Genomic DNA, 27711 nt, shown 5'->3' with positions numbered 1-27711 from the left:
ATCTCTTCGTTAGTGCTGGAGGAGGGTTGAGAATCTCTTCGTTAGTGCTGGAGGAGGGGGTTGAGAATCTCTTCGTTAGTGCTGGAGGAGGGGGTTGAGAATCTCTTTGTCAAGAGAGTGCTGACAGAATGTTTTCTTCCCAACCTGCTGCTTGTTTTAATCCTCTCTGACAAGAGTAAATTTAGTTTAATTTAACAGGGCATGTCAGTTAAGAACAAATTATTATTTACAATGACAGCCTACCCTGGACAACGCTGGGCCGATTGTCCCTATGGGACACCCAATCACAGCCAGACGTGATGCAGCCTGGATTCGAACAAGTGTTTCTGCAGTGAAGCCTCTTGCACTGAGATGCAGTGTCTTAGACCCCTGCGCCACTCAGGAGTAGAACCCCAGTGAGGCATCCTCAACACCCCTACTTCCCGTGGCTATGACTCTATATAATGATAGTTTATGTCAATTAAAACAGCAGTCCTTTATTAGAAGTAAATAAAAACCAGAACCGAACCAAGATATCACAGAGAGGCAGACATCTTTATCTGAGTTTATTATTTACATTCTAGAACGCCTGCTTCTCCCTTTCAGGACCCAGGCATTCCGTTTCTTCTAGAACCTCTTCTAGAACCACATGATTCTGTTCTAGATCCTCAAACTGAGTCAGGAGTTCCTTCTGTACCATGGGGATGGTTTTATAGGCGGTCGACGGCAGGGGACCGACAGTCACCGGCTGTAGTTTGATCTTGGCGATGTCCTTATTAAGAGGAGAGCTCTTCCGATGCTTGGCGGTGTTACTGAACAGGGCCATCTGATTGGCTAGCGATCTGTAGCTGTCGTGGTCGATACGGAAAGCGATGGACCTGTTGCATGATCCTTGACAGGAGCGCAGTTTGATCTCAACTTCCACCTAGGGTACAGAGAGAAACACAGAGGTGTGAACAGAGGTTCCCTACATAGTGCACTACTTTTGACCAAGGCCCACCTATGCAACCCACAGAGGATATGTCCAAAATGGCACCCTATTCCCTACGGGGTGGCAGGGTAGCCTAGTGGATAGAGAGTTGGACTGGTAACCGGAAGGTTGCAAGTTCAAACCCCCGAGCTGACAAGGTACAAATCTGTCGTTCTGCCCCTGAACAGGCAATTAACCCACTGTTCACCGGTAGGCCGTCACTGAAAATAAGAATTTGTTCTTAACTGCCTTGCCTGGTTAAATAAAGGTTAAAAAAATATAAATAAAATAATGCTCTGGGGCCATATAGATAGGTGACTGGTGGTTTATCAAGCGCAGGAGTTCTGATTTAGGATCAGTTTAGCAATTTGAAACCATAATAAATAAGATTCAATGGAGAGAAGGGGCTGATCCTACATCAGAGACACATGATGCCCCTGGTCAAGAGTACACTGTGTAGACAACAGGGTGCTATTTCAGACTCAGCCAAAGGTCAATGTCCATCTGATGCGTTACACAGAGACACAGCTAGAGGAGCAAAGCGTTAGGATGAGCGCCCTACTTTTGACCAGGTTCTGGTGCACTAGATAGGGAGCTAGATAGGGAGCCATTTGGGACAGGTCATATGAGTCAAAGTTAGCTGTGGCAGAGTTTTGCCTCCCCCCGCATGTTCTCAAAATCAGGGAGATCAATAGTCGAAGTGGAAAATTATATGAGGATAGGAGATGAGGAGATTAGGAAATGATATGAGGATAGGAGATGAGGATAGGAGATGAGGATATGACATGAAGAGATTAGGAAATGATATGAGGATAGGAGATGAGGATATGACATGAGGAGATTAGGAAATGATATGAGGATAGGAGATGAGGATATGACATGAGGAGATTAGGAAATGATATGAGGATAGGAGATGAGGATATGACATGAGGAGATTAGGAAATGATATGAGGATAGGAGATGAGGATATGACATGAGGAGATTAGGAAATTATATGAGGATAGGAGATGAGGATAGGAGATGAGGAAAGGAGACGAGGAAAGGAGATGAGGATAGTTAAATATCAATGCCTTATGACATTGATATTTAACTATCCTCATCTCCTATCCTCATCTCCTATCCTCATATCATTTCCTAATCTCCTCATGTCATATCCTCATCTCCTATCCTCATCTCCTATCCTCATATAATTTCCTAATCTCCTCATGTCATATCCTCATCTCCTATCATATAATTTCCTCATCTCCTATCCTCATCTCCTATCCTCATATCATTTCCTAATCTCCTCATCTCCTATCCTCATCTCCTATCATATAATTTCCTCATCTCCTATCCTCATCTCCTTTCCTCACCTCCGTTCCTCACCTCCTCTCCGTCGTGTCCAGTGAATGGAGTTTATGGGAGAATGTGAGATGATGAAAATCTACGGTGCATTCTGAAAGTATTCAGACCCCTCCCCCTTTTTCCACTTCGTTACATCACAGCCTCGTTACATCACAGCCTCGTTACATCACAGCCTCGTTACATCACAGCCTTGTTACATCACAGCCTCGTTACATCACAGCCTCGTTACATCACAGCCTCGTTACATCACAGCCTCGTTACATCACAGCCTCGTTACATCACAGCCTCGTTACATCACAGCCTCGTTACATCACAGCCTCGTTACATCACAGCCTTGTTACATCACAGCCTCGTTACATCACAGCCTCGTAATAAAATGTATTGTTTTCCCCCCCTCGTCAATCTACACACAAATACCCCACAATGACAAAACAAAAAAACATTTTTATATTTTTTTTTGCAAATGTATAAAATTAAAAAAAAACTTTAACATAACATTTACATAAGTTTGCAAAAATGTCTAAAAACGTATTTTTTGCTTCATCGTTATGGGGTAGTGTATGTAGATTGATCAGGGGGGGGGGGGATGATTTAATCCATTTCAGAATAAGGCTGTAATGTAACAAAATGTGGAAAAAGTCAAGGGGTCTGAATACTTTCTGCGTGCCTTACCCAGAACTTTCCTGGACACATTAAAGGTAGACTCAGCAAAATGACACGAGCACCACCGCAGATATTCAGATGATTCAAGACTTCTCTCCCACACAGTCACTGCACATGGGTTCTATTCACTCTACTAGTACTAGACTAGGCTTAATCTCAAACAAATAATAAACTGGGCCTCTAGGTGCATTTTTAATCTTCACATCATCTCCAGCACCACGGCAACATCAACATATGTGAAAATGGCGTGTTTCTATGTTTTGTAGTAAAAAATATAGAGAAAGATAAGTGTTTCCAATGAAGTTGAAAGTTTCCCTTTCACTCTCTAAGTCTGACTCTTAACTCTCTAAGTCTGACTCTTAACTCTCTAAGTCTGACTTTCTAAGTCTGACTCTTACCTTTCTAAGTCTGACTTTCTAAGTCTGACTCTTACATTTCTAAGTCTGACTCTTAACTCTCTAAGTCTGACTCTTAACTCTCTAAGTCTGACTTTCTAAGTCTGACTCTTACCTTTCTAAGTCTGACTTTCTAAGTCTGACTCTTACATTTCTAAGTCTGACTCTTAACTCTCTAAGTCTGACTCTTAACTCTCTAAGTCTGACTTTCTAAGTCTGACTCTTACCTTTCTAAGTCTGACTTTCTAAGTCTGACTCTTACATTTCTAAGTCTGACTCTTAACTCTCTAAGTCTGACTCTTAACTCTCTAAGTCTGACTCTTAACTCTCTAAGTCTGACTCTTAACTTTCTAATTCTGACTCTTAACTTTCTAAGTCTGACTCTTAACTCTCTAAGTCTGACTCTTAACTCTCTAAGCCTGACTTTCTAAGTCTGACTCTTACATTTCTAAGTCTGACTCTTAACTCTCTAAGTCTGACTCTTAACTCTCTAAGTCTGACTTTCTAAGTCTGACTCTTACATTTCTAAGTCTGACTCTTAACTCTCTAAGTCTGACTCTTAACTCTCTAAGTCTGACTCTTAACTCTCTAAGTCTGACTCTTAACTCTCTAAGTCTGACTCTTACCTCTTGCCGGTACATGTCCTCTAGCTGTTTCTGGACGTGGCTTCGCTGCTCCTTCAGTTTCCGTAGCAACGCAGCCGACCGTTTCCTTAGCGATGTCAGGTTCATGGCCAAGCCCTCAGCAAACTCCACGTACCTCAGCTCAGACACTGTAGTCACAATCAATCAATCAATCAAAACAGAAGATGGAGGGAAGAGTGAAGGACAGAGAAAGGGGGAAGTAGGACAACTGACTGAAACTAAAACTGAAACTAAAACAGATGGAAGGCAATTGATTGATCGATATTTTATAAAGATCGATGGCTTGGTTGGTAGACGGACAGATGAACAGACAAACAGACAAACAGACAGTGATTCATACAGTTGAAGTCTGAAGTTTACATCCACTGAGGTTGGAGTCATTAAAACTAGTTTACATCCACTGAGGTTGGAGTCATTAAAACTAGTTTACATCCACTTAGGTTGGAGTCATTAAAACTAGTTTACATACACTTAGGTTGGAGTCATTAAAACTAGTTTACATACACTTAGGTTGGAGTCATTAAAACTAGTTTACATACACTTAGGTTGGAGTCATTACAACTAGTTTACATACACTTAGGTTGGAGTCATTAAAACTAGTTTACATACACTTAGGTTGGAGTCATTAAAACTAGTTTACATACACTTAGGTTGGAGTCATTAAAACTAGTTTACATACACTTAGGTTGGAGTCATTAAAACTAGTTTACATCCACTTAGGTTGGAGTCATTAAAACTAGTTTACATACACTTAGGTTGGAGTCATTAAAACTAGTTTACATACACTTAGGTTGGAGTCATTACAACTAGTTTACATACACTTAGGTTGGAGTCATTAAAACTAGTTTACATACACTGAGGTTGGAGTCATTAAAACTAGTTTACATACACTTAGGTTGGAGTCATTAAAACTAGTTTACATACACTGAGGTTGGAGTCATTAAAACTAGTTTACATACACTTAGGTTGGAGTCATTAAAACTAGTTTACATACACTCAGGTTGGAGTCATTAAAACTAGTTTACATACACTTAGGTTGGAGTCATTAAAACTAGTTTACATACACTCAGGTTGGAGTCATTAAAACGAATTTACATACACTTAGGTTGGAGTCATTAAAACTAGTTTACATACACTTAGGTTGGAGTCATTTTTCCAACAATTGTTTACAGACAGATTATTTCACTGATAATTCACTGTATCACAATTCCAGTGGGTCAGAAGTTTACATACACTAAGTTGACTGTGCCTTTAAACAGCTTGGAAAATTCCAGAAAATGATGTCATGGCTTTAGAAGCTTCTGAGGCTAATTGACATCATTTGAGTCAATTGGAGGTGTACCTGTGGATGTATTTCACGGCCTACCTTCTAACTCAGTGCCTCTTTGCTTGACATCATGGGAAATTAAAATAAATCAACCAAGACCTCAGACAAATAATTGTAGACCTCCACAAGTCTGGTTCATTCTTGGGAGCAATTTCCAAACACCTGAAGGTACCATGTTCATCTGTACAAACAATAGTACGCCAGTATAAACACCATGGGACCATGCAGCCATCATACCACTCAGGAAGGAGACGCGTTCTGTCTCCTAGAGATGAACGTACTTTGGTGCGAAAAGTTCAAATCTATCCCAGAACAACAGCAAAGGACCTTGTGAAGATGCTGGAGGAAACAGGTACAAAAGTATCTATATCCGCAGTAAAACGAGTCCTGTATCGACATAACCTGAAAGGCCGCTCAGCAAGGAAGAAGCCACTGCTACAAAACCGCCATAAAAAATACAGACTTCGGTTTGCAACTGCACATGGGGACAAAGATCGTACTTTTTGGAGAAATGTCCTCTGGTCTAATGAAACAAAAGTAGAACTGTTTGGCCATAATGACCATCGTTATGTTTGGAGGAAAAAGGGGGAGGCTTGCAAGCGAAAAAACAGGAGGGACTGGTGCACTTCACAAAATAAATGCATCATGAGGTAGGAACATTATGTGGATATATTGAAGCAACATCTCAAGACATCAGTCAGGAAGTTAAAGCTTTGTCGCAAATGGGTCTTCCAAATGGACAATGACCCAAACATACTTCCAAAGTTGTGGCAAAATGGCTTAAGGACAACAAAGTCAAGGTATTGGAGTGGCCATCACAAAGCCCTGACCTCAATCCTATTGAAAATGTGTGGGCAGAACTGAAAAAGTGTGTGTGATCAAGGAGGCCTACAAACCTGTCTCAGTTACACCAGCTCTGTCAGGAGGAATGGGCCAAAATTCACCCAACTTATTGTGGGAAGCTTGTGGAAGGCTACCTGAAACATTTGACCCAAGTTAAACTATTTAAAGGCAATGCTACCAAATACTAATTGAGTGTATGTAAACTTCTGACCCACTGGGAATGTGATGAAAGAAATAAAAGCTGAAATAAATCATTCTCTCTACTATTATTCTGACATTTCACATCCTTAAAATAAAGTGGTGATCCTAACTGACCTAAAACAGGGAATTTTTACAAGGATTAAATGTCAGGAATTGTGAAAAACTGAGTTTAAATGTATTTGGCTAAGGTGTATGTAAACTTCTGACTTCAACTGTAGATAGATAATGTAGAAAGATCGATGGCTCGGTTGGTATACGGACAGACAGACAGACAGACAGACAGACAGACAGACAGACAGACAGACAGACAGACAGGCAGGCAGACAGACAGACAGACAGACAGACAGACAGGCAGGCAGACAGACAGACAGACAGGCAGGCAGGCAGGCAGACAGACAGACAGGCAGGCAGACAGGCAGGCAGGCAGGCAGACAGACAGACAGACAGACAGACAGACAGACAGGCAGGCAGGCAGACAGACAGGCAGGCAGGCAGGCAGACAGACAGACAGACAGACAGACAGACAGACAGGCAGACAGGCAGGCAGACAGACAGGCAGGCAGGCAGGCAGGCAGACAGACAGACAGACAGACAGACAGACAGACGGACAGACAGTTAGCCAGACAGACAGACAGACAGACAGACATTGATATATATTTTTGATTGATTGATAGATCGATCGATTGGAGGTGTTGTCACCTACTGTGTGTCTTGACGATGGCCTTGCGGTTGATATTGTAGATGTGTTTGGTGGTCACCATGGATGCTGTAGCCGCGTCCTCGTACCTGTAAGAATGGTTCTGGGCTTTAACTTTCACAATATGTAATATGTTTAACGAGGTTTAAACTCAGCTAACCCAGACCTAAAGTCTCACGTAATTGGTCAGCTGCTCAATGAACTTCTGGGTCCATACGTGTTGAGAGAAGAGATGTGAAGATGAGGAGGTCCCAGAACGAGGAGATCCTAGAACGAGGAGGTCCTAGAATGAGGAGATCCTAGAACGAGGAGGTCCTAGAATGAGGAGGTCCTAGAACGAGGAGATCCAAGAATGAGGAGATTCTAGAACGAGGAGGTCCTAGAATGAGGAGATCTTAGAACGAGGAGGTCCTAGAATGAGGAGATCCTAGAACGAGGAGGTCCTAGAATGAGGAGATCCTAGAACGAGGAGGTCCTAGAATGAGGAGCGGAACCGGAATGAGGAGATCCTAGAACGAGGAGATCCTAGAACGAGGAGGTCCTAGAACGAGGAGGTCCTAGAATGAGGAGGTCCTAGAATGAGGAGATCCTAGAATGAGGAGATTCTAGAATGAGGAGATTCTAGAATGAGGAGCGGAACAGGAATGAGGAGATTCTAGAATGAGGAGCGGAACCAGAATGAGGAGATTCTAGAATGAGGAGCGGAACAGGAATGAGGAGATTCTAGAATGAGGAGCGGAACAGGAATGAGGAGATTCTAGAATGAGGAGCGGAACCAGAATGAGGAGATTCTAGAATGAGGAACGGAACCAGAATGAGGAGATTCTAGAATGAGGAACGGAACAGGAATGAGGAGATTCTAGAATGAGGAGCGGAACCAGAATGAGGAGATTCTAGAATGAGGAGCGGAACCAGAATGAGGAGATTCTAGAATGAGGAACGGAACAGGAATGAGGAGATTCTAGAATGAGGAGCGGAACAGGAATGAGGAGATTCTAGAATGAGGAGATTCTAGAATGAGGAGCGGAACCAGAATGAGGAGTAAGGGCCAAATTAATTAACTTGCAGCAATGAATATTCAGTGGTGTAAAAAAAGAACCCCCAGTATTGGTGTTAATAACAAGAGTTGAACCAAAACCACGACTATTATCATCATATTTCCCAGGATGCTCTATTGCAGGTTTGTTTCAATATCTATGTTTTTTTTACATTGACACGTATTCTTTACCTTAACACTGAGATTTGAACACTTACAAATCCAAACAATCAGTTTACCTCTGTCTCCTCTCACAGATGTCCCCCAGTCTGCCCCTCATCAGACTCTCTGTCTGCTCCATCAGACCCTGTAGTCTGCAGCCCGACGGACACCGGGACTCCTGTGGACGTTATCAATAAGTTATTTATTGATTATGGCTATTGATTGATTCGATAAGGTTATATTGATCAATTGTCTATCTCTCTGTCTCCTTCGTCTGGCCTTGTAGCGTGCAGTCAGACCGACACATGGACTCCTACAGACACATACAGTATATATTGTTAGGATGTACATAAATATGTCATTGTATGTATTATCAATCATGTATACATTTGTGGGTGAGTTTGGTTGTGGTGGACACAGCTATATCGTGAGTGTGTTATTCTCTGTTAACATTATCTGTTATCAATAAGTTCAGGATTGGATTTGGTTTTTATTCATTTCATCGGGTTAGATGGGATGTTTCTCACCGACTTTGGTCTAAGTAGAGGGTGTGGTGTGTTTGTGTATGGTGTGTTTGTGTAGGGTGTGTTTGTGTATGGTGTGTTTGTGTAGGGTGTGGTGTGTTTGTGTAGGGTGTGGTGTGTTTGTGTATGGTGTGTTTGTGTAGGGTGTGTTTGTGTAGGGTGTGTTTGTGTAGGGTGTGTTTGTGTAGGGTGTGGTGTGTTTGTGTAGGGTGTGTTTGTGTAGGGTGTGGTGTGATTGTGTAGGGTGTGTTTGTGTGTGGTGTGTTTGTGTAGGGTGTGTTTCTGTGTGGTGTGTTTGTGTAGGGTGTGTTTGTGTAGGGTGTGTTTGTGTAGGGTGTGTTTGTGTATGGTGTGTTTGTGTAGGGTGTGGTGTGTTTGTGTATGGTGTGTTTGTGTAGGGTGTGTTTGTGTGTGGTGTGTTTGTGTATGGTGTGTTTGTGTAGGGTGTGTTTGTGTAGGGTGTGTTTGTGTGTGGTGTGTTTGTGTATGGTGTGTTTGTGTAGGGTGTGTTTGTGTAGGGTGTGGTGTGTTTGTGTAGGGTGTGTTTGTGTAGGGTGTGGTGTGTTTGTGTGTGGTGTGTTTGTGTAGGGTGTGTTTCTGTGTGGTGTGTTTGTGTAGGGTGTGTTTGTGTATGGTGTGTTTGTGTAGGGTGTGGTGTGGTTGTGTATGGTGTGTTTGTGTAGGGTGTGTTTGTGTAGGGTGTGGTGTGTTTGTGTAGGGTGTGTTTGTGTGTGGTGTGTTTGTGTAGGGTGTGTTTGTGTAGGGTGTGTTTGTGTAGGGTGTGTTTTGTAGGGTGTGGTGTGTTTGTGTAGGGTGTGTTTGTGTGTAGGTTTGTGTGTGTTTGTGTAGGGTGTGTTTGTGTAGGGTGTGTTTCTGTGTGGTGTGTTTGTGTAGGGTGTGTTTGTGTATGGTGTGCTTGTGTAGGGTGTGGTGTGGTTGTGTATGGTGTGTTTGTGTAGGGTGTGTTTGTGTAGGGTGTGGTGTGTTTGTGTAGGGTGTGTTTGTGTGTGGTGTGTTTGAGTAGGGCTTGGTGTGATTGTGTAGGGTGTGGTGTGATTGTGTAGGATGTGGTGTGATTGTGTAGGGTGTGTTTGTGTAGGGTGTGGTGTGATTGTGTAGGGTGTGGTGTGTTTGTGTAGGGTGTGTTTGTGTAGGGTGTGTTTGTGTAGGGTGTGTTTGTGTATGGTGTGGTTGTGTATGGTGTGTTTCTGTGTGGTGTGTTTGTGTAGGGTGTGGTGTGTTTGTGTAGGGTGTGGTGTGTTTGTGTAGGGTGTGGTGTGTTTGTGTAGGGTGTGTTTGTGTAGGGTGTGTTTGTGTATGGTGTGTTTGTGTTTGTGTAGGGTGTGTTTGTGTAGGGCGTGTTTGTGTAGGGTGTGTTTGTGTAGGGTGTGGTGTGATTGTGTAGGGTGTGTTTGTGTATGGTGTGTTTGTGTAGGGTGTGTTTGTGTAGGGTGTGGTGTGTTTGTGTAGGGTGTGGTGTGTTTGTGTATGGTGTGTTTGTGTAGGGTGTGTTTGTGTGTGGTGTGTTTGTGTATGGTGTGTTTGTGTAGGGTGTGTTTGTGTGTGGTGTGTTTGTGTAGGGTGTGTTTGTGTAGGGTGTGTTTGTGTGTGGTGTGTTTGTGTATGGTGTGTTTGTGTAGGGTGTGGTGTGTTTGTGTGTGGTGTGTTTGTGTAGGGTGTGTTTCTGTGTGGTGTGTTTGTGTAGGGTGTGTTTGTGTGTGGTGTGTTTGTGTAGGGTGTGTTTGTGTAGGGTGTGTTTGTGTAGGGTGTGGTGTGATTGTGTAGGGTGTGTTTGTGTGTGGTGTGTTTGTGTAGGGTGTGTTTGTGTAGGGTGTGTTTGTGTAGGGTGTGTTTGTGTAGGGTGTGTTTCTGTGTGGTGTGTTTGTGTAGGGTGTGTTTGTGTATGGTGTGTTTGTGTAGGGTGTGGTGTGGTTGTGTATGGTGTGTTTGTGTAGGGTGTGTTTGTGTAGGGTGTGGTGTGTTTGTGTAGGGTGTGGTGTGATTGTGTAGGGTGTGGTGTGATTGTGTAGGATGTGGTGTGATTGTGTAGGGTGTGTTTGTGTAGGGTGTGGTGTGATTGTGTAGGGTGTGGTGTGTTTGTGTAGGGTGTGATTGTGTAGGGTGTGTTTGTGTAGGGTGTGTTTGTGTATGGTGTGTTGTGTATGGTGTGTTTCTGTGTGGTGTGTTTGTGTAGGGTGTGGTGTGTTTGTGTAGGGTGTGTTTGTGTATGGTGTGTTTGTGTAGGGTGTGTTTGTGTAGGGTGTGGTGTGTTTGTGTAGGGTGTGGTGTGTTTGTGTAGGGTGTGTTTGTGTAGGGTGTGTTTGTGTAGGGTGTGTTTGTGTAGGGTGTGGTGTGTTTGTGTAGGGTGTGTTTGTGTAGGGTGTGGTGTGTTTGTGTAGGGTGTGTTTGTGTGTGGTGTGTTTGTGTAGGGTGTGTGTAGGGTGTGTTTGTGTAGGGTGTGTTTGTGTAGGGTTGTTTGTGTAGGGTGTGGTGTGTTTGTGTAGGGTGTGTTTGTGTAGGGTGTGGTGTGATTGTGTAGGGTGTGTTTGTGTGGTGTGTTTGTGTAGGGTGTGTTTCTGTGTGGTGTGTTTGTGTAGGGTGTGTTTGTGTAGGGTGTGTTTGTGTATGGTGTGTTTGTGTAGGGTGTGGTGTGTTTGTGGATGGTGTGTTTGTGTAGGGTGTGTTTGTGTGTGGTGTGTTTGTGTATGGTGTGTTTGTGTAGGGTGTGTTTGTGTAGGGTGTGTTTGTGTGTGGTGTGTTTGTGTATGGTGTGTTTGTGTAGGGTGTGTTTGTGTAGGGTGTGTTTGTGTAGGGTGTGGTGTGTTTGTGTAGGGTGTGGTGTGTTTGTGTGTGGTGTGTTTGTGTAGGGTGTGTTTCTGTGTGGTGTGTTTGTGTAGGGTGTGTTTGTGTGTGGTGTGTTTGTGTAGGGTGTGTTTGTGTAGGGTGTGTTTGTGTAGGGTGTGTGTTTGTGTAGGGTGTGTTTGTGTGTGGTGTGTTTGTGTAGGGTGTGTTTGTGTAGGGTGTGTTTGTGTAGGGTGTGTTTGTGGTGTGTTTCTGTGTGGTGTGTTTGTGTAGGGTGTGTTTGTGTATGGTGTGTTTGTGTAGGGTGTGGTGTGGTTGTGTATGGTGTGTTTGTGTAGGGTGTGTTTGTGTAGGGTGTGGTGTGTGTAGGGTGTGTTTGTGTAGGGTGTGGTGTGATTGTGTAGGATGTGGTGTGATTGTGTATGGTGTGTTTGTGTAGGTGTGGTGTTTGTGTAGGGTGTGGTGTGTTTGTGTAGGGTGTGATTGTGTAGGGTGTGTTTGTGTAGGGTGTGTTTGTGTATGGTGTGGTGTGTATTGTGTTTCTGTGTGGTGTGTTTGTGTTGTGTGTGGTGTGTTTGTGTAGGGTGTGTTTGTGTAGGGTGTGGTGTGTTTGTGTAGGGTGTGTTTTGTGTGTGTGTTTGTAGGGCTTGGTGTGATTGTGTAGGGTGTGTTTGTGTGTGGTGTGTTTGTGTAGGGTGTGTTTGTGTAGGGTGTGTTTGTGTAGGGTGTGTTTCTGTGTGGTGTGTTTGTGTAGGGTGTGTTTGTGTATGGTGTGTTTGTGTAGGGTGTGGTTGTGTATGGTGTGTTTGTGTGTGGTGTGTTTGTGTAGGGTGTGGTGTGTTTGTGTAGGGTGTGGTGTGATTGTGTTTGGTGTGGTGTGATTGTGTAGGATGTGGTGTGATTGTGTAGGGTGTGTTTGTGTAGGGTGTGGTGTGATTGTGTAGGGTGTGGTGTGTTTGTGTAGGGTGTGTTTGTGTAGGGTGTGTTTGTGTAGGGTGTGTTTGTGTATGGTGTGTTTCTGTGTGGTGTGTTTGTGTAGGGTGTGTTTGTGTGATTGTGTGTGTGTTTGTGTATGGTGTGTTTGTGTGTGTTTGTGTAGGGTGTGGTGTGTTTGTGTAGGGTGTGTTTGGGTGGTGTGTTTGTGTATGGTGTGTTTGTGTAGGGTGTGTTTGTGTAGGGTGTGTTTGTGTAGGGTGTGTGTGTGTTTGTGTAGGGTGTGTTTGTGTGGTGTGGTGTGTTTGTGTAGGGTGTGTTTGTGTGTGGTGTGTTTGTGTAGGGTGTGTTTCTGTGTGGTGTGTTTGTGTAGGGTGTGTTTGTGTAGGGTGTGGTGTGTTTGTGTAGGGTGTGTTTGTGTAGGGTGTGGTGTGATTGTGTAGGGTGTGTTTGTATGTGGTGTGTTTGTGTAGGGTGTGTTTGTGTGTGGTGTGTTTGTGTATGGTGTGTTTGTGTAGGGTGTGTTTGTGTAGGGTGTGGTGTGTTTGTGTAGGGTGTGTTTGTGTAGGGTGTGGTGTGTTTGTGTGTGGTGTGTTTGTGTAGGGTGTGTTTCTGTGTGGTGTGTTTGTGTAGGGTGTGTTTGTGTAGGGTGTGTTTGTGTAGGGTGTGGTGTGTTTGTGTAGGGTGTGTTTGTGTAGGGTGTGGTGTGTTTGTGTGTGGTGTGTTTGTGTAGGGTGTGTTTCTGTGTGGTGTGTTTGTGTAGGGTGTGTTTGTGTAGGGTGTGTTTGTGTATGGTGTGTTTGTGTAGGGTGTGGTGTGTTTGTGTATGGTGTGTTTGTGTAGGGTGTGTTTGTGTGTGGTGTGTTTGTGTATGGTGTGTTTGTGTAGGGTGTGTTTGTTTGTGTTGTGTGTGGTGTGTTTGTGTATGGTGTGTTTGTGTATGGTGTGTTTGTGTAGGGTGTGTTTGTGTAGGGTGTGGTGTGATTGTGTAGGGTGTGTTTGTGTGTGGTGTGTTTGTTTGTGTGTGTGGTGTGTTTGTGTAGGGTGTGTTTTGTGTGGTGTGTTTGTGGTGTGTTTGTGTAGGGTGTGTTTGTGTAGGGTGTGGTGTGATTGTGTAGGGTGTGTTTGTGTGTGTGTTTGTGTAGGGTGTGTTTGTGTAGGGTGTGTTTGTGTAGGGTGTGTTTGTGTAGGGTGTGTTTCTGTGTGGTGTGTTTGTGTAGGGTGTGTTTGTGTATGGTGTGTTTGTGTAGGGTGTGTTTGTGTAGGGTGTGGTGTGTTTGTGTAGGGTGTGTTTGTGTAGGGTGTGGTGTGTTTGTGTAGGGTGTGGTGTGATTGTGTAGGGTGTGTGTTTGTGTAGGATGTGGTGTGATTGTGTAGGGTGTGTTTGTGTAGGGTGTGGTGTGTTGTGTGTGTGGTGTGTTTGTGTAGGGTGTGTTTGTGTAGGGTGTGTTTGTGTAGGGTGTGTTTGTGTGTGTTTGTGTAGGGTGTGTTTGTGTAGGGTGTGGTGTGGTGTGTTTGTGTAGGGTGTGTTTGTGTAGGGTGTGGTGTGTTTGTGTAGGGTGTGTTTGTGTGTTGTGTTTGTAGGGTGTGTGATTGTGTAGGGTGTGTTTGTGTGTGGTGTGTTTGTGTAGGGTGTGTTTGTGTAGGGTGTGTTTGTGTAGGGTGTGTGTTTGTGTAGGGTGTTTTTGTGTGGTGTGTTTGTGTGGTGTGTTTGTGTATGGTGTGTTTGTGTAGGGTGTGGTGTGGTTGTGTATGGTGTGTTTGTGTAGGGTGTGTTTGTGTAGGGTGTGGTGTGTTTGTGTAGGGTGTGGTGTGATTGTTTGTGGTGTGATTGTGTAGGATGTGGTGTGATTGTGTAGGGTGTGTTTGTGTAGGGTGTGGTGTGATTGTGTAGGGTGTGGTGTGTTTGTGTAGGGTGTGATTGTGTAGGGTGTGTTTGTGTAGGGTGTGTTTGTGTATGGTGTGGTTGTGTATGGTGTGTTTCTGTGTGGTGTGTTTGTGTAGGGTGTGGTGTGGTGTGTTTGTGTAGGGTGTGTTTGTGTGTGGTGTGTTTGTGTAGGGTGTGTTTGTGTGTGGTGTGTTTGTGTAGGGTGTGTTTGTGTGGTGTGTTTGTGTATGGTGTGTTTGTGTAGGGTATGGTGTGTTTGTGTATGGTGTGTTTGTGTATGGTGTGTTTGTGTAGGGTGTGTTTGTGTATGGTGTGTTTGTGTAGGGTGTGTTTGTGTGTGGTGTGTTTGTGTATGGTGTGTTTGTGTACGGTGTGTTTGTGTAGGGTGTGTTTGTGTGTGGTGTGTTTGTGTATGGTGTGTTTGTGTAGGGTGTGTTTGTGTAGGGTGTGTTTGTGTAGGGTGTGGTGTGATTGTGTAGGGTGTGTTTGTGTGTGGTGTGTTTGTGTAGGGTGTGTTTGTGTAGTGGTGTGTTTGTGTAGGGTGTGTTTGTGTAGGGTGTGTTTCTGTGTGGTGTGTTTGTGTAGGGTGTGTTTGTGTATGGTGTGTTTGTGTAGGGTGTGGTGTGGTTGTGTATGGTGTGTTTGTGTAGGGTGTGTTTGTGTAGGGTGTGGTGTGTTTGTGTAGGGTGTGTTTGTGTGTGGTGTGTTTGAGTAGGGCTTGGTGTGATTGTGTAGGGTGTGTTTGTGTGTGGTGTGTTTGTGTAGGGTGTGTTTCTGTGTGGTGTGTTTGTGTAGGGTGTGTTTGTGTAGGGTGTGTTTGTGTAGGGTGTGTTTGTGTATGGTGTGTTTGTGTAGGGTGTGTGTGTTTGTGGTGTGTTTGTGTAGGGTGTGTTTGTGTGTGGTGTGTTTGTGTATGGTGTGTTTGTGTAGGGTGTGTTTGTGTAGGGTGTGTTTGTGTGTGGTGTGTTTGTGTATGGTGTGTTTGTGTAGGGTGTGTTTGTGTAGGGTGTGTTTGTGTAGGGTGTGGTGTGTTTGTGTAGGGTGTGTTTGTGTAGGGTGTGGTGTGTTTGTGTGTGGTGTGTTTGTGTAGGGTGTGTTTCTGTGTGGTGTGTTTGTGTAGGGTGTGTTTGTGTATGGTGTGTTTGTGTAGGGTGTGGTGTGGTTGTGTATGGTGTGTTTGTGTAGGGTGTGTTTGTGTAGGGTGTGTTTGTGAGGGTGTGTTTGTAGTGTGTTTGTGTTTGTGTAGGGTGTGTTTGTGTAGGGTGTGTTTGTGTAGGGTGTGGTGTGATTGTGTAGGGTGTGTTTGTGTTTGTGCGTGGTGTGTTTGTGTAGGGTGTGTTTGGCAAGGGTGTGTTTGTGTAGGGTGTGTGTTGTGTTTGTGTGTGGTGTGTTTGTGTAGGGTGTGGTGTGTTTGTGTATGGTGTGTTTGTGTAGGGTGTGGTGTGGTTGTGTGTGGTGTGTTTGTGTAGGGTGTGTTTGTGTAGGGTGTGTTTGTGTAGGGTGTGTTTGTGTAGTGTTTGTGTAGGGTGTGTGTTTGTGTAGGATGTGTGTGTGATTGTGTAGGGTGTGTTTGTGTAGGGTGTGGTGTGATTGTGTAGGGTGTGGTGTGTTTGTGTGTGTGTTGTGTGTGTGTAGGGTGTGTTTGTGTATGGTGTGTTTGTGTGTGGTGTGTTTGTGTAGGGTGTGTGTTGTTTGTGTTTGTGTGGGTGTGTTTGTGTGTGGTGTGTTTGTGTGGGTGTGTTTGTGTGGGGTGTGTTTGTGTAGGGTGTGTGTTTGTGTGTGGTGTGTTTGTGTAGGGTGTGTTTGTGTGGTGTGTTTGTGTAGGGTGTGTTTGTGTAGGGTGTGTGTTTGTGTAGGGTTGTTTGTGTGGTGTGTTTGTGTAGGGTGTGTTTGTGTATTGTGTGTGTTTGTGTAGGGTGTGTGTGGTTGTTTGTGTAGGGTGTGTTTGTGTAGGGTGTGTTTGTGTAGGGTGTGTTTCTGTGTGGTGTGTTTGTGTAGGGTGTGTTTGTGTATGGTGTGTTTGTGTAGGGTGTGGTGTGGTTGTGTATGGTGTGTTTGTGTAGGGTGTGTTTGTGTAGGGTGTGGTGTGTTTGTGTAGGGTGTGGTGTGATTGTGTAGGGTGTGGTGTGATTGTGTAGGATGTGGTGTGATTGTGTAGGGTGTGTTTGTGTAGGGTGTGGTGTGATTGTGTAGGGTGTGGTGTGTTTGTGTAGGGTGTGATTGTGTAGGGTGTGTTTGTGTAGGGTGTGTTTGTGTATGGTGTGGTTGTGTATGGTGTGTTTCTGTGTGGTGTGTTTGTGTAGGGTGGGGTGTGGTGTGTTTGTGTAGGGTGTGTTTGTGTGTGGTGTGTTTGTGTAGGGTGTGTTTTGTGTGTGTGTTTTGTGTAGGGTGTGTTTGTGTGGTGTGTTTGTGTAGGGTGTGTTTGTGTAGGGTGTGTTTGTGTTTGTTTGTGTAGGGTGTGTTTTGTGTGGTGTGTTTGTGTTTGGTGTGTTTGTGTAGTGTGGTGTGTTTGTGTAGGGTGTGGTGTGTTTGTGTGTGGTGTGTTTGTGTATGGTGTGTTTGTGTAGGGTGTGTTTGTTAGGGTGTGTTTGTGTAGGGTGTGTTTGTGTAGGGTGTGTTTGTGTAGGGTGTGTTTGTGTAGGGTGTGTTTGTGTAGGGTGTGTTTGTGTGTGTGTGTTTGTGTATGGTGTGTTTGTGTAGGGTGTGTTTGTGTAGGGTGTGTTTTGTGTGGTGTGTTTGTAGGGTGTGTTTGTGTAGGGTGTGTTTGTGTAGGGTGTGTTTGTGTGTGGTGTGTTTGTGTAGGGTGTGTTTGTGTAGGGTGTGGTGTGTTTGTGTAGGGTGTGTTTGTGTAGGGTGTGTTTGTGTGTGGTGTGTTTGTGTAGGGTGTGTTTGTGTAGGGTGTGGTGTGATTGTGTAGGGTGTGTTTGTGTGGTGGTGTGTTTGTGTAGGGTGTGTTTGTGTAGGGTGTGTTTGTGTAGGGTGTGTTTGGTATGGTGTGTTTGTGTGTGTTTGGTGTGGTGTGTTTGTGTAGGGGTGTGTTTGTGTAGTGGTGTGTTTGTGTAGGGTATGGTGTGTTTGTGTATGGTGTGTTTGTGTAGGGTGTGTGTTTGTGTAGGGTGTGTTTTGTAGGGTGTGGTGTGTTTGTGTATGGTGTGTTTGTGTAGGTTTGTGGGGTGTGTTTGTGTAGGGTGTGTTTGTGTGGTGTGTTTGTGTAGGGTGTGTTTGTGTGGTGTGTTTGTGTAGGGTGTGTTTGTGTGGTGTGTTTGTGTATGGTGTGTTTGTGTAGGGTGTGTTTGTGTGTGGTGTGTGGTGTGTTTGTGTAGGGTGTGGTGTGTTTGTGTAGGGTGTGTTTGTGTAGGTGTGTGGTGTGTTTGTGTAGTGGTGTGTTTGTGTAGGGTGTGTTTGTGTAGGGTGTGTTTGTGTAGGGTGTGTGTTGTGTAGGGTGTGTTTGTGTGTGGTGTGTTTGTGTAGGGTGTGTTTGTGTAGGGTGTGGTGTGTGTTGTGTAGGGGTGTGTTTGTGTAGGGTGTGTGTTTGTGTAGGGTGTGTTGTGTATGGGTGTGTTTGTGTTTGTGTAGGGTGTGTTTGTGTGGGTGTGTTTGTGTGTGTTTTGTGTAGGGTGTGTTTGTGTGTGGTGTGTTTGTGTGGGTGTGTTTTGTGTGGTGTGTTTGTGTAGGGTGTGTTTGTGTATGGTTTGTGTTGGTGTGTTTGTGTAGGGTGTGTTGTGTTTGTGTAGGGGTGTGTGTTTGTGTAGGGTGTGTTTGTGTAGGGTGTGTTTGTGTAGGGTGTGTTTGTGTAGGGTGTGGTTTGTGTATGGTGTGTTTGTGTAGGGTGTGTTTGTGTAGTGGTTTGTGTGGTGTGTTTGTGTAGGGTGTGTTTGTGTGTGGTGTGTTTGTGTAGGGTGTGTTTGTGTGTTTGTAGGGTGTGTTTGTGTGGGTGTGTTTGTGTAGGGTGTGTTTGTGTAGGGTGTGTTTGTGTGTGGTGTGTTTGTGTGTGGTGTGTTTGTGTATGGTGTTTGTTTGTGTTTGTGTAGGGTGTGTTTGTGTGTGGTGTGTTTGTGTAGGGTGTGGGTGTGGTGTGTTTGTGTAGGGTGTGTTTGTGTAGGGTGTGTTTGTGTAGGGTGTGTTTGTGTGGTGTGTTTGTGTAGGGTGTGTTTGTGTTTGTGTGTGGTGTGTTTGTGTAGTGGTGTGTTTTTAGGGTGTGGTGTGGTGTGTTTGTGTAGGGTGTTTGTGTGTGTGTGTTTGTGTAGGGTGTGGTGTTTGTGTAGTGAGGGTGTGTTTGTGTGTGGTGTGTTTGTGTAGGGTGTGTTTGTGTAGGGTGTGTTTGTGTATGGTGTGTTTGTGTAGGGTGTGGTGTGTAGGGTTGTGTGTGGTGTGTTTGTGTAGGGTGTGTGTTTGTGTAGGTGTGTGTGATTGTGCAGGTGGTGTGTTTGTGTTTGTGTGGTGTGTTTGTGTAGGGTGTGGTGTGATTGTGTGTGTTTGTGTGTGTGTGGTGTGTTTGTGTAGGATGTGGTGTGATTTGTGTAGGGTGTGGTGTGTTTGTGTAGGGTTGTGATTGTGTGTTTGTGTGTGTTTTGTGGGTGTGTTTGTGTAGGGTGGGTGTGTTTGTGTTTCTGTGTGGTGTGTTTGTGTAGGGTGTGGTGTGTTTGTGTAGGGTGTGGTGTGTTTGTGTAGGGTGTGGTGTGTTTGTGTAGGGTGTGTTTGTGTATGGTGTGTTTGTGTATGGTGTGTTTGTGTTTGTGTATGGTGTGTTTGTGTTTGTGTAGGGTGTGTTTGTGTAGGGTGTGTTTGTGTATGGTGTGTTTGTGTAGGGTGTGTTTGTGTTTGTGTATGGTGTGTTTTGTGTTTGTGTAGGGTGTGTTTGTGTAGGGTGTGGTGTGTTTGTGTAGGGTGTGGTGTGTTTGTGTATGGTGTGTTTGTGTAGGGTGTGTTTGTGTAGGGTGTGTTTGTGTAGGGTGTGGTGTGTTTGTGTAGGGTGTGTTTGTGTATGGTGTGTTTGTGTAGGGTGTGTTTGTGTGTGGTGTGATTGTGTAGGGTGTGGTGTGGTGTGTTTGTGTAGGGTGTGTTTGTGTGTGGTGTGTTTGTGTAGGGTGTGTTTGTGTGTGGTGTGTACAGTGCATTCAGAAAGCATTCAGACCCCTTGACTTTTTCCACATTTTGTTAAGTTACAGCGTTGTTCGGCAGGTAGCCTATTGGTTAGAGAGTTGGACTAGTAACCAAAAGGATGTAAGATCAAATCCCTGAGCTGACAAGGTAAAAAAAATCTGTCGTTCTGCCCCCTGAACAGGCAGTTAACCCACTGTTCCTAGGCCGTCATTGAAAATAAGAATTTGTTCCTAATTGACTTGTCTAGTTAAATAAAAGTTAATTATTTATTTTTATCATGTATTAAATGTTAAAAATAAATCCTCATCAATCTACACACAATACCCCACAATGACAAAGTGAAAACTATTTTTTATAGTTATTTGCAAATCTATTAAAATCTAAACAGAAAAACCTTATTTACATATGTATTCAGTATTTGCAATGAGACTTGAAATTGACCTCAGGTGCATCCTGTTTCCATTGATCATCCTTGAGATGTTTCTACAACTTGATTAGAGTACACCTGTGGTAAATTCAGTTGATTGGACATGATTTGGAAAGGCACACACCTGTCTATATAAGGTACCTGTCTATACAAGGTCCCACAGTTGACAGTGCATGTCAGAGCAACAACCAAGACATGAGGTGGAAGGAATTGTCCGTAGAGCTCCGAGACAGGATTGTGTCGAGGTACAGATCTAGGGAAGGGTACCAAAGAATGTCTGCAGCATTGAAGGTCTCCAAGAACACAGTGGCCTCCATTATTCTTAAATGGAAGAAGTTTGGAACCACCAAGACTCGTCCTCGAGCTGGCTGCCTGGCCAAACTGAGCAATCAGGGAGAAGGGCCTTGTTCCGGAAGATGACCAAGAACATGATGGTCACTCTGACAGAGCTTCAGATATCATCTGTAGAGATGGGAGAACCTTCCAGAAGAACAACCATCTCTGCAGCACTCCACCAATCAGGCCTTTATGGTAGAGTGGCCTGGCAGAAGCCACTCCTCAGTAAAAGACACATGACAGCCCGCTTGGAGTTTGCCAAAAGGCACCTAAAGACTCTCAGACCATGAGAAACAAGATTCTCTGGTCTGATGAAACCAAGATTGAACTATTTGGCCTGAATGCCAAGCGTCACGTCTGGAGGAAACCTGGCACCATCCCTACGGTGAAGCATGGTGGTGGCAACATCATGCTGTGGGGATGTTTTTCCATCGGCAGAGACTGGGAGACTAGTCAGAATCTAGGGAAAGATGAACGGAGCAAAGTACAGAGAGATCTTTGATGAAAACCTGCTCCAGAGCGCTCAAGACCTCAGACTGGGGTGAAGGTTCACCTTCAAACAGGACAACGACCCTAAGCACACAGCCAAGACAACACAGGAGTGGCTTTGGGACAAGTCTCTGAATGTCCTTGACTGGCCCAGCCAGAGCCCGGACTTGAACCCGATCGAACATCTCTGGAGAGACCTGAAAATAGCTGTGCAGCGACGCTCCCCATCCAACCTGACAGAGCTTGAGAAGATCTGCAGAGAAGAATGGGAGAAACTCCCCAAATACAGGTGTGCCAAGCTTGTAGCGTCATACCCAAGAAGACTGAAGGCTGTAATCTCTGCCAAAGGTGCTTCAACAAAGTACTGAGTAAAGGGTCTGAATACTTATGAAAATGTGATGTTTCACTTTTTAATTGTTTAATTTTCTATAAATTCTAAAACACAGTTTTCTTGTGATGGGGGATTGTGTGTAGATTGATGGCAAAAAAAAACAATTGAATCCATTTTAGAATAAGGCTGTAATGTAACAAAATGTCAAGGGGTCTGAATGCACTGTGTGTGTGTGTGTGTGTGTGTGTGTGTGTGTGTGTGTGTGTGTGTGTGTGTGAGTATCTGTGTGTGTGTGTGTGTGTGAGTATCTCTGTGTGTGTCTGTGTGAGTATCTGTGTGTGTGAGTATCTCTGTGTGTGTGTGTGTGTGTGTCTCACCCACTGGTGGTCAGAGCAGAGTGGGTGCTCTGGTCTGTCAGGACACCGTCCCCTCCTGCCTCTGTCGCTCTGTCGAACTGACTGGGAGACCCCCTTCCCTTTCTGTATCCACAGACTACACACTGCAACATACAACAACACACAGAGTTACACACACACACACACACACATACACACACACCCACACACAGAGTTACACACACACACACACACACACATTTCACCAGGGTGCGTTGACACGTTGCAGATTCATATAATGTATTCCTATGGTAGCATTTAGCTAATTATTGATCCGGTCAATATTAGCTGTGTGCTAACATCAGGTCGGGTGTATGTCACATCGCTGAACAAAATGTTGACAGAGTTCAAAGTTCAGTCAACTATCCATACGGACACCAAACTGACTAGATCAAGGGGAAGAGTGGGGTAAGTTGAGCCAAAGAGGTCAGTTTAGCCACCCTTGTTTCCAAGAATCACACACAAAATTAATCATTTTACCAAATATTTAGGAAGAGGATTTAATGTATATAATATAATATTATATCTAATGTCTATATATTCTTAATGTATATAATATAATATTCTTAATGTATATAATATAATATTATATCTAATGTCTATATATTCTTAATGTATATAATATAATATTCTTAATGTATATAATATAATATTATATCTAATGTCTATATATTCTTAATGTATATAATATAATATTCTAATGTCTATAAAATATAATATAATATCTAATGTCTATATATTCTTAATGTATATAATATAATATTCTAATGTCTATAAAATATAATATTATATCTAATGTCTATATATTCTTAATGTATATAATATAATATTCTAATGTCTATAAAATATAATATTATATCTAATGTCTATATATTCTTAATGTATATAATATTATATCTAATGTCTATATATTCATAATGTATATTATATCTAATGTCTATATATTCATAATGTATATTATATCTAATGTCTATATATTCATAATGTATATTATATTCTAATGTCTACATATTCTTAACGTATATAATATTATATTTAATGTCTATATATTCTTAATGTATATTATATTATATTTCATGTCTATATATCCTTAATGTATATAATATTATATTATATCTAATGTCTATATATTCTTAATGTATATTATATCTAATGTCTATATATCCTTAATGTATATTATATTATATTTAATGTCTATATATCCTTAATGTATATAATATTATATTATATCTAATGTCTATATATTCTTAATGTATATTATATTATTATATATATATTATATATATATATTTTTTAAATGTATATTATATATATTATATATATATATTCTTAATGTATAGGCCTATACCATAAAGAAGACTATAAAGACATGTTATTAACTCATGTCCCACTGGGCAACAACTGGTTGACTCAGATATGTTTCCCTGCCATTTCCAGATATGTTTCCCTGCCATTTCCAGATATGTTTCCCTGCCATTTCCAGATATGTTTCCCTGCCATTTCCAGATATGTTTCCCTGCCATTTCCAGATATGTTTCCCTGCCATTTCCATATATGTTTCCCTGCCATTTCCAGATATGTTTCCCTGCCATTTCCAGATATGTTTCCCTGCCATTTCCACCAAAAGAAATCACATGTGATGACATTGAATCAACACGGAAAACTGATCAACATATGAACTGATTTCCTAAAAGACATGAACATATGAACTGATTTCCTAAAAGACATCGACATATGAATTTCCTATTTTTTCCCACCCAACATAAATCCAATAACAGGGGGTGGAATTTTGATTTCAGTGTAAATCAAAACTAGACGTTGAACTGACGTCTGTTCCCATTTGGGGTGTGTGATATTAATATTGTAGTTGATTTCTGTTTATACTATAAAATATCACTTTTTCCTGCTAACTTTTCAACAGCTCTACCGCAGTAGTTTGAAGATAAACAGAAGTAATAAAACAAAAGACAAAACATGAAGTTGAAGTCATCTTTATTGTTTGGTTTAGACTTTCTAACTTCTGATCTCAGACCAGTTATCTGAACAGTAGCAGTAACTGGTTGGTTCAGAGGTTACTGATCTCAGACCAGTTATTTGAACAGTAGCAGTAACTGGTTGGTTCAGAGGTTACTGATCTCAGACCAGTTATCTGAACAGTAGCAGTAACTGGTTGGTTCAGAGGTTTGTTTTTACATGAACATTCAGTACATTGACATCATTCACGGGGTCAGAAAAGCAAAGTCACATTTAATCATCTACTCACAGAATCAACAGTCAGCAATATCTCTCTCTCTCTCTCTAGCTCGCTCCACCTTTGTCCCTCTCCCTCCCTCCTTGTTCTCTCTCTCCACATCTGTCCCTCACTCCCCGTCATTCTCTCTCCCACCTTGTCTCCTCTCCTTCTTTCCCTTCCTCCCTGTCCTTCCTCTCTCTCTCCTTCCTCTCTCTCTCTCCTTTCCTCTCTCTCCCCCTCTCTCTCTCCTTCCCTCTCTCTCTCTTCTCTCTCTCTCTCTCTCTCTCTCTCCTCTCCCTCTCTCTCTTCTCTCTCCCTCTGTCCTTTCTCTCCCCCCTCTCTCTCTCCTTCTCTCTCTCTCTCTCTCTCTCTCTCTCTCCTCTGTCCTTCTCTCTCCCTCTGTCCTTCTCTCTCCCCTCTGTCCTTCTCTCTCTCTCTCCTTCCCTCTCTCTCTCCTTCCTCTCTCTTCCCCCCCTCTCTCTCCTTCCCTCTCTCACCTTCTCTCTCTCTCTCTCCTTCCCTCTCTCACCTTCTCTCTCTCCCTTCTCCCCCTCTCTCTCTCCCTCTGTCCCTTCCCTCTCTCTCTCTCTCTCCTCCTCCCCCCCCCTCTCTCTCTCCCTCTCTCCTTCTCCCTCTCTCTCTCTCTCTCTCCTTCTCCCCCCCTCTCTCTCTCCCTCTCTCCTTCCCTCTCTCTCTCTCTCAGGCCATAGCGAGCGGTCGTATCTTCATGCGGGTGGTCTTCAGACTATAGTCAGCTGGTTTGCACGGGTCAGCCACACCACTCCGTTTTCTATCTCGTATGGAACGTTGCTACCAGGATCATACTTCCCCCCTTTGTAGTAGACTCCGTTTAAGTTAGCCCTCTGACAGTTATTATACCACCAGCCGCCGCCGTACATCTCTGCACAGCTCTCCTCCCATTGGTCATTATCCCTATCGAAGGTACTAAACTTCATCCCCTCGTGGGAGAGGAACGACCTCAAGCCGAGCGACCCCTGACTCCCTAAACTAGACTCTCCCTTGACTAAAGCATCTCCTGCATCACCTGAATACTCTGCCACGGTCAACTGATACCCCTCAGCCTCGGACCCCACTTTCACTGTGTACTCGGCTATCGCCTCCCCTCCCTCCCAGTCTTCTAGCTCTACCCTCAACATGCTGTCCTCCCGGGTCAGAAGATGGAGGTGTTTCAACCCTAGCCATACCTCCCCTTTACCCTGACCGTCCACTCCTCCGAACCCCTCCTGGTAGTCTGCCCAGGAACGGTTGAAGCTAACCCCCCCATGAGCTCTCTGTTGGACCAGGGTCCACCCTCCTAGAAAACCTTCCTGGTCACAGTAAACCTCCACTAGCCCGTTCGGAGTGGAGGGGGAGAGGGAGGCAGAGGGGTTGATTTTGTACAGGCCGCTCTTTTCCCCTGTGAGATGGTTCCGTTGGATGTCAGAACAATCTGAAAACAGACGCAGAAGCTACGGATTAGTGGCCGGGAATTCAGTAGTGAATTTAGTGTTGTCCTTTTCAGTGAAGAGAAATTACTGCAGTCCTTTCGTTCTCCATGATTACACTTATTATCCATTGAATATTTCGTGAACATCCAGTAATATGTACAGAACAGCATATCTTATCTTATCTTATACAGTATCTCTGTAAAGTTGTATTTTTATTTTATTTATTTATTTCACCTTTATTTAACCAGGTATTTATATATATAACCCTAACCCTTTATTTAACCAGGTATTTATATATATAACCCTAACCCTTTATTTAACCAGGTATTTATATATATAACCCTAACCCTTTATCTAACCAGGTATTTATCTATATAACCCTTTATTTAACCAGGTATTTATATATATAACCCTTTATTTAACCAGGTATTTATATATATAACCCTAACCCTTTATTTAACCAGGTAAGCAAGTTGAGAACAAGTTCTCATTTACAATTGCGACCTGGCCAAGATAAAGCAAAGCAGTTCGACACATACAACGACACAGAGTTACACATGGAGTAAAACAAACATACAGTCAATAATACAGTAAAAAAAACAAGTCTATATACAATGTGAGCAAATTTATACAATTTGTTTTAAAAAAAAAGTTAGCTACAACCACATAATATGAGCAATGGCTGAACTAGCTTACACATCTTTGTTAATTTGGTTACTGTTCATCAGATTCTGAAAGTTAATTTTACAATATAAGCTTTGCTTTGAGCTATGACAAAATTAGCAATGTTTCACTTCTGATTGCTAGCTAATACGCTAAAAGCTTCTGGCTAAGACTGTAACCTCTAACGGCTGCTAGCATAAGGTGCTAATTGCTATCGGCAGTTTAGCTAAGGGGCTAATGGAGGCTAGACTAACATGCTAATTGCTAACGGCTGCTAGGCTAAGGTGCTAATGGAGACTAGGCTAACATGCTAATTGCTAACGGCTGCTAGGCTAAGGTGCTAATGGAGACTAGGCTAACATTCTAATTGCTAACGGCTGCTAGGCTAAGGTGCTAATGGAGACTAGGCTAACATTCTAATTGCTAATGGCTGCTAGGCTAAGGTGCTAATGGAGGCTAGGCTAACATGGTAATTGCTAACGGCTGCTAGGCTAAGATACTAACAGCGGCTAGCTAGGTCAACTGCTGGGCGGTTACTCAGATGTACCTTTTCCCACATAATCCGCCTGCCGCTCACCCGGCTAGTCTTCACGCTGCGGGCGTGAAATCTGGGATGTCGTCTTGTCGTTCCCGCGCATGAACGCCCCGAGATCCATTCCGAATGGATCACCTCCGAAATCGCCCGGTGCCACCGGTCTTGGTGCTGGTGAGAATGCTACTGCCTCCCTTGGTGCCGCCGTGGCTCATGGTTTTGGTGAACGAGGAGGAGGAAGAGGAGGATGAGGAAGAGGAGGAGGTGAGGGATGGGAAGAATTCGCCCATCCCTCCTCCTCCTCCGCCACCGAGCTTCAGCGCCTCACAGCCGAGTCCGCCCGATACTTCCTCGATGCGCTCCACTGGCCCATCCTTCGTATGTACTATCGTCCTTTTCGTCGTCTTGGTACAGCTCGACGTCTGAGTGGTCAGGTGACCAGTAGTGGCGAAATCTCCGCCCGAGACTTCCCAGCCCACCCATCCCTTTTGAGAAATCCCCAACTCCATCCCCCCTTGTCCCCCCTCCACCACCCAGCTCCGTGATCGTTTTCCTCGGCCCGTCCTTCGTCCCCGACCCCGTTGACAAACCCGATGACGATGAAGAGCCTGAAGTCGAAGGCTGGAAGTGCGTACCCGGGACCTGGCTGGCAGTGGCGGCAGACGAAGCGCTGGACCCCTGGGTCTCCAAGGTCAGCTTCACGGTCTTCACCTCCGGGAAGAAAACCTCCTTCTGTTCCTCAGCCGGGCCGGACTTGTACTTGCTGAGAGAGGGGGGGAGAAGGGTACGGGAGAGGGGAGGAAAAGAGGAGATTAGAAGGGAGGGGGGGAGAAGAGGAGATTAGAAGGGGAGGAGAGGAAAAAGAGGAGATTAGAAGGGGGTCAGGGTCAGAGAAAACGACAGCAGCATCCTCCTGCTCACCTGTCGACCACGACGTCTTTAAGCGGTCGGCTCTTCATGACGTACAGCGTGCTGACGGTCTCCACAGACTGAACGCTCTGGGCTTCCAGCTGGTCCATCTGCTTGTCCAGAGCCACGTAGGATGCCTGGTCGACGGAGAACTCAGCATAGCCCTTACAAGACCCCTTACAGGAGCGCAGCTTGATGTCGATGTTCACCTGGCGGGGGGGGGAGTGGGGGAGTGGGGGGGGGAAGGAGGTAAATAAAAAGTGTTTTTCAGCATTTAACTCTTCCTCTTCCTCACATCACCATGTCTTCATTTAACTCTTCCTCTTCCTCACATCACCATGTCTTCATATAACTCTTCTTCTTCCTCACATCACCATGTCTTCATATAACTCTTCCTCTTCCTCACATCACCATGTCTTCATATAATATGTCTGAGT

The 27711-nt window shown here is 44.0% G+C and overlaps 1 protein-coding gene and 1 pseudogene across 1 annotated transcript; both read right to left on the bottom strand.

Annotated features, from left to right (window-relative positions):
* Positions 1–239: 239 nt before the first annotated feature.
* Positions 240–21554, bottom strand: LOC135572980 (fibrinogen alpha chain). Its single transcript, XM_065022009.1, has 5 exons — positions 21476–21554; positions 8339–8439; positions 7070–7152; positions 3978–4123; positions 240–904 (listed from the first exon to the last, which is right to left on the bottom strand). Exons 2-5 carry the CDS (start codon positions 8398–8400, stop codon positions 560–562), a joined length of 636 nt encoding a protein of 211 aa, XP_064878081.1. The 5' UTR covers positions 8401–8439; positions 21476–21554; the 3' UTR covers positions 240–559.
* Positions 21555–24356: 2802 nt separating this feature from the next.
* Positions 24357–27711, bottom strand: part of LOC115125917 (fibrinogen alpha chain-like) — a 17273-nt pseudogene continuing 13918 nt past the window's right edge.

The sequence above is a fragment of the Oncorhynchus nerka genome, linkage group LG8, assembly GCF_034236695.1.
Source record: "Oncorhynchus nerka isolate Pitt River linkage group LG8, Oner_Uvic_2.0, whole genome shotgun sequence".
Taxonomy (NCBI): domain Eukaryota; kingdom Metazoa; phylum Chordata; class Actinopteri; order Salmoniformes; family Salmonidae; genus Oncorhynchus; species Oncorhynchus nerka.
This window is presented reverse-complemented; position numbering and strand designations above follow the sequence as displayed.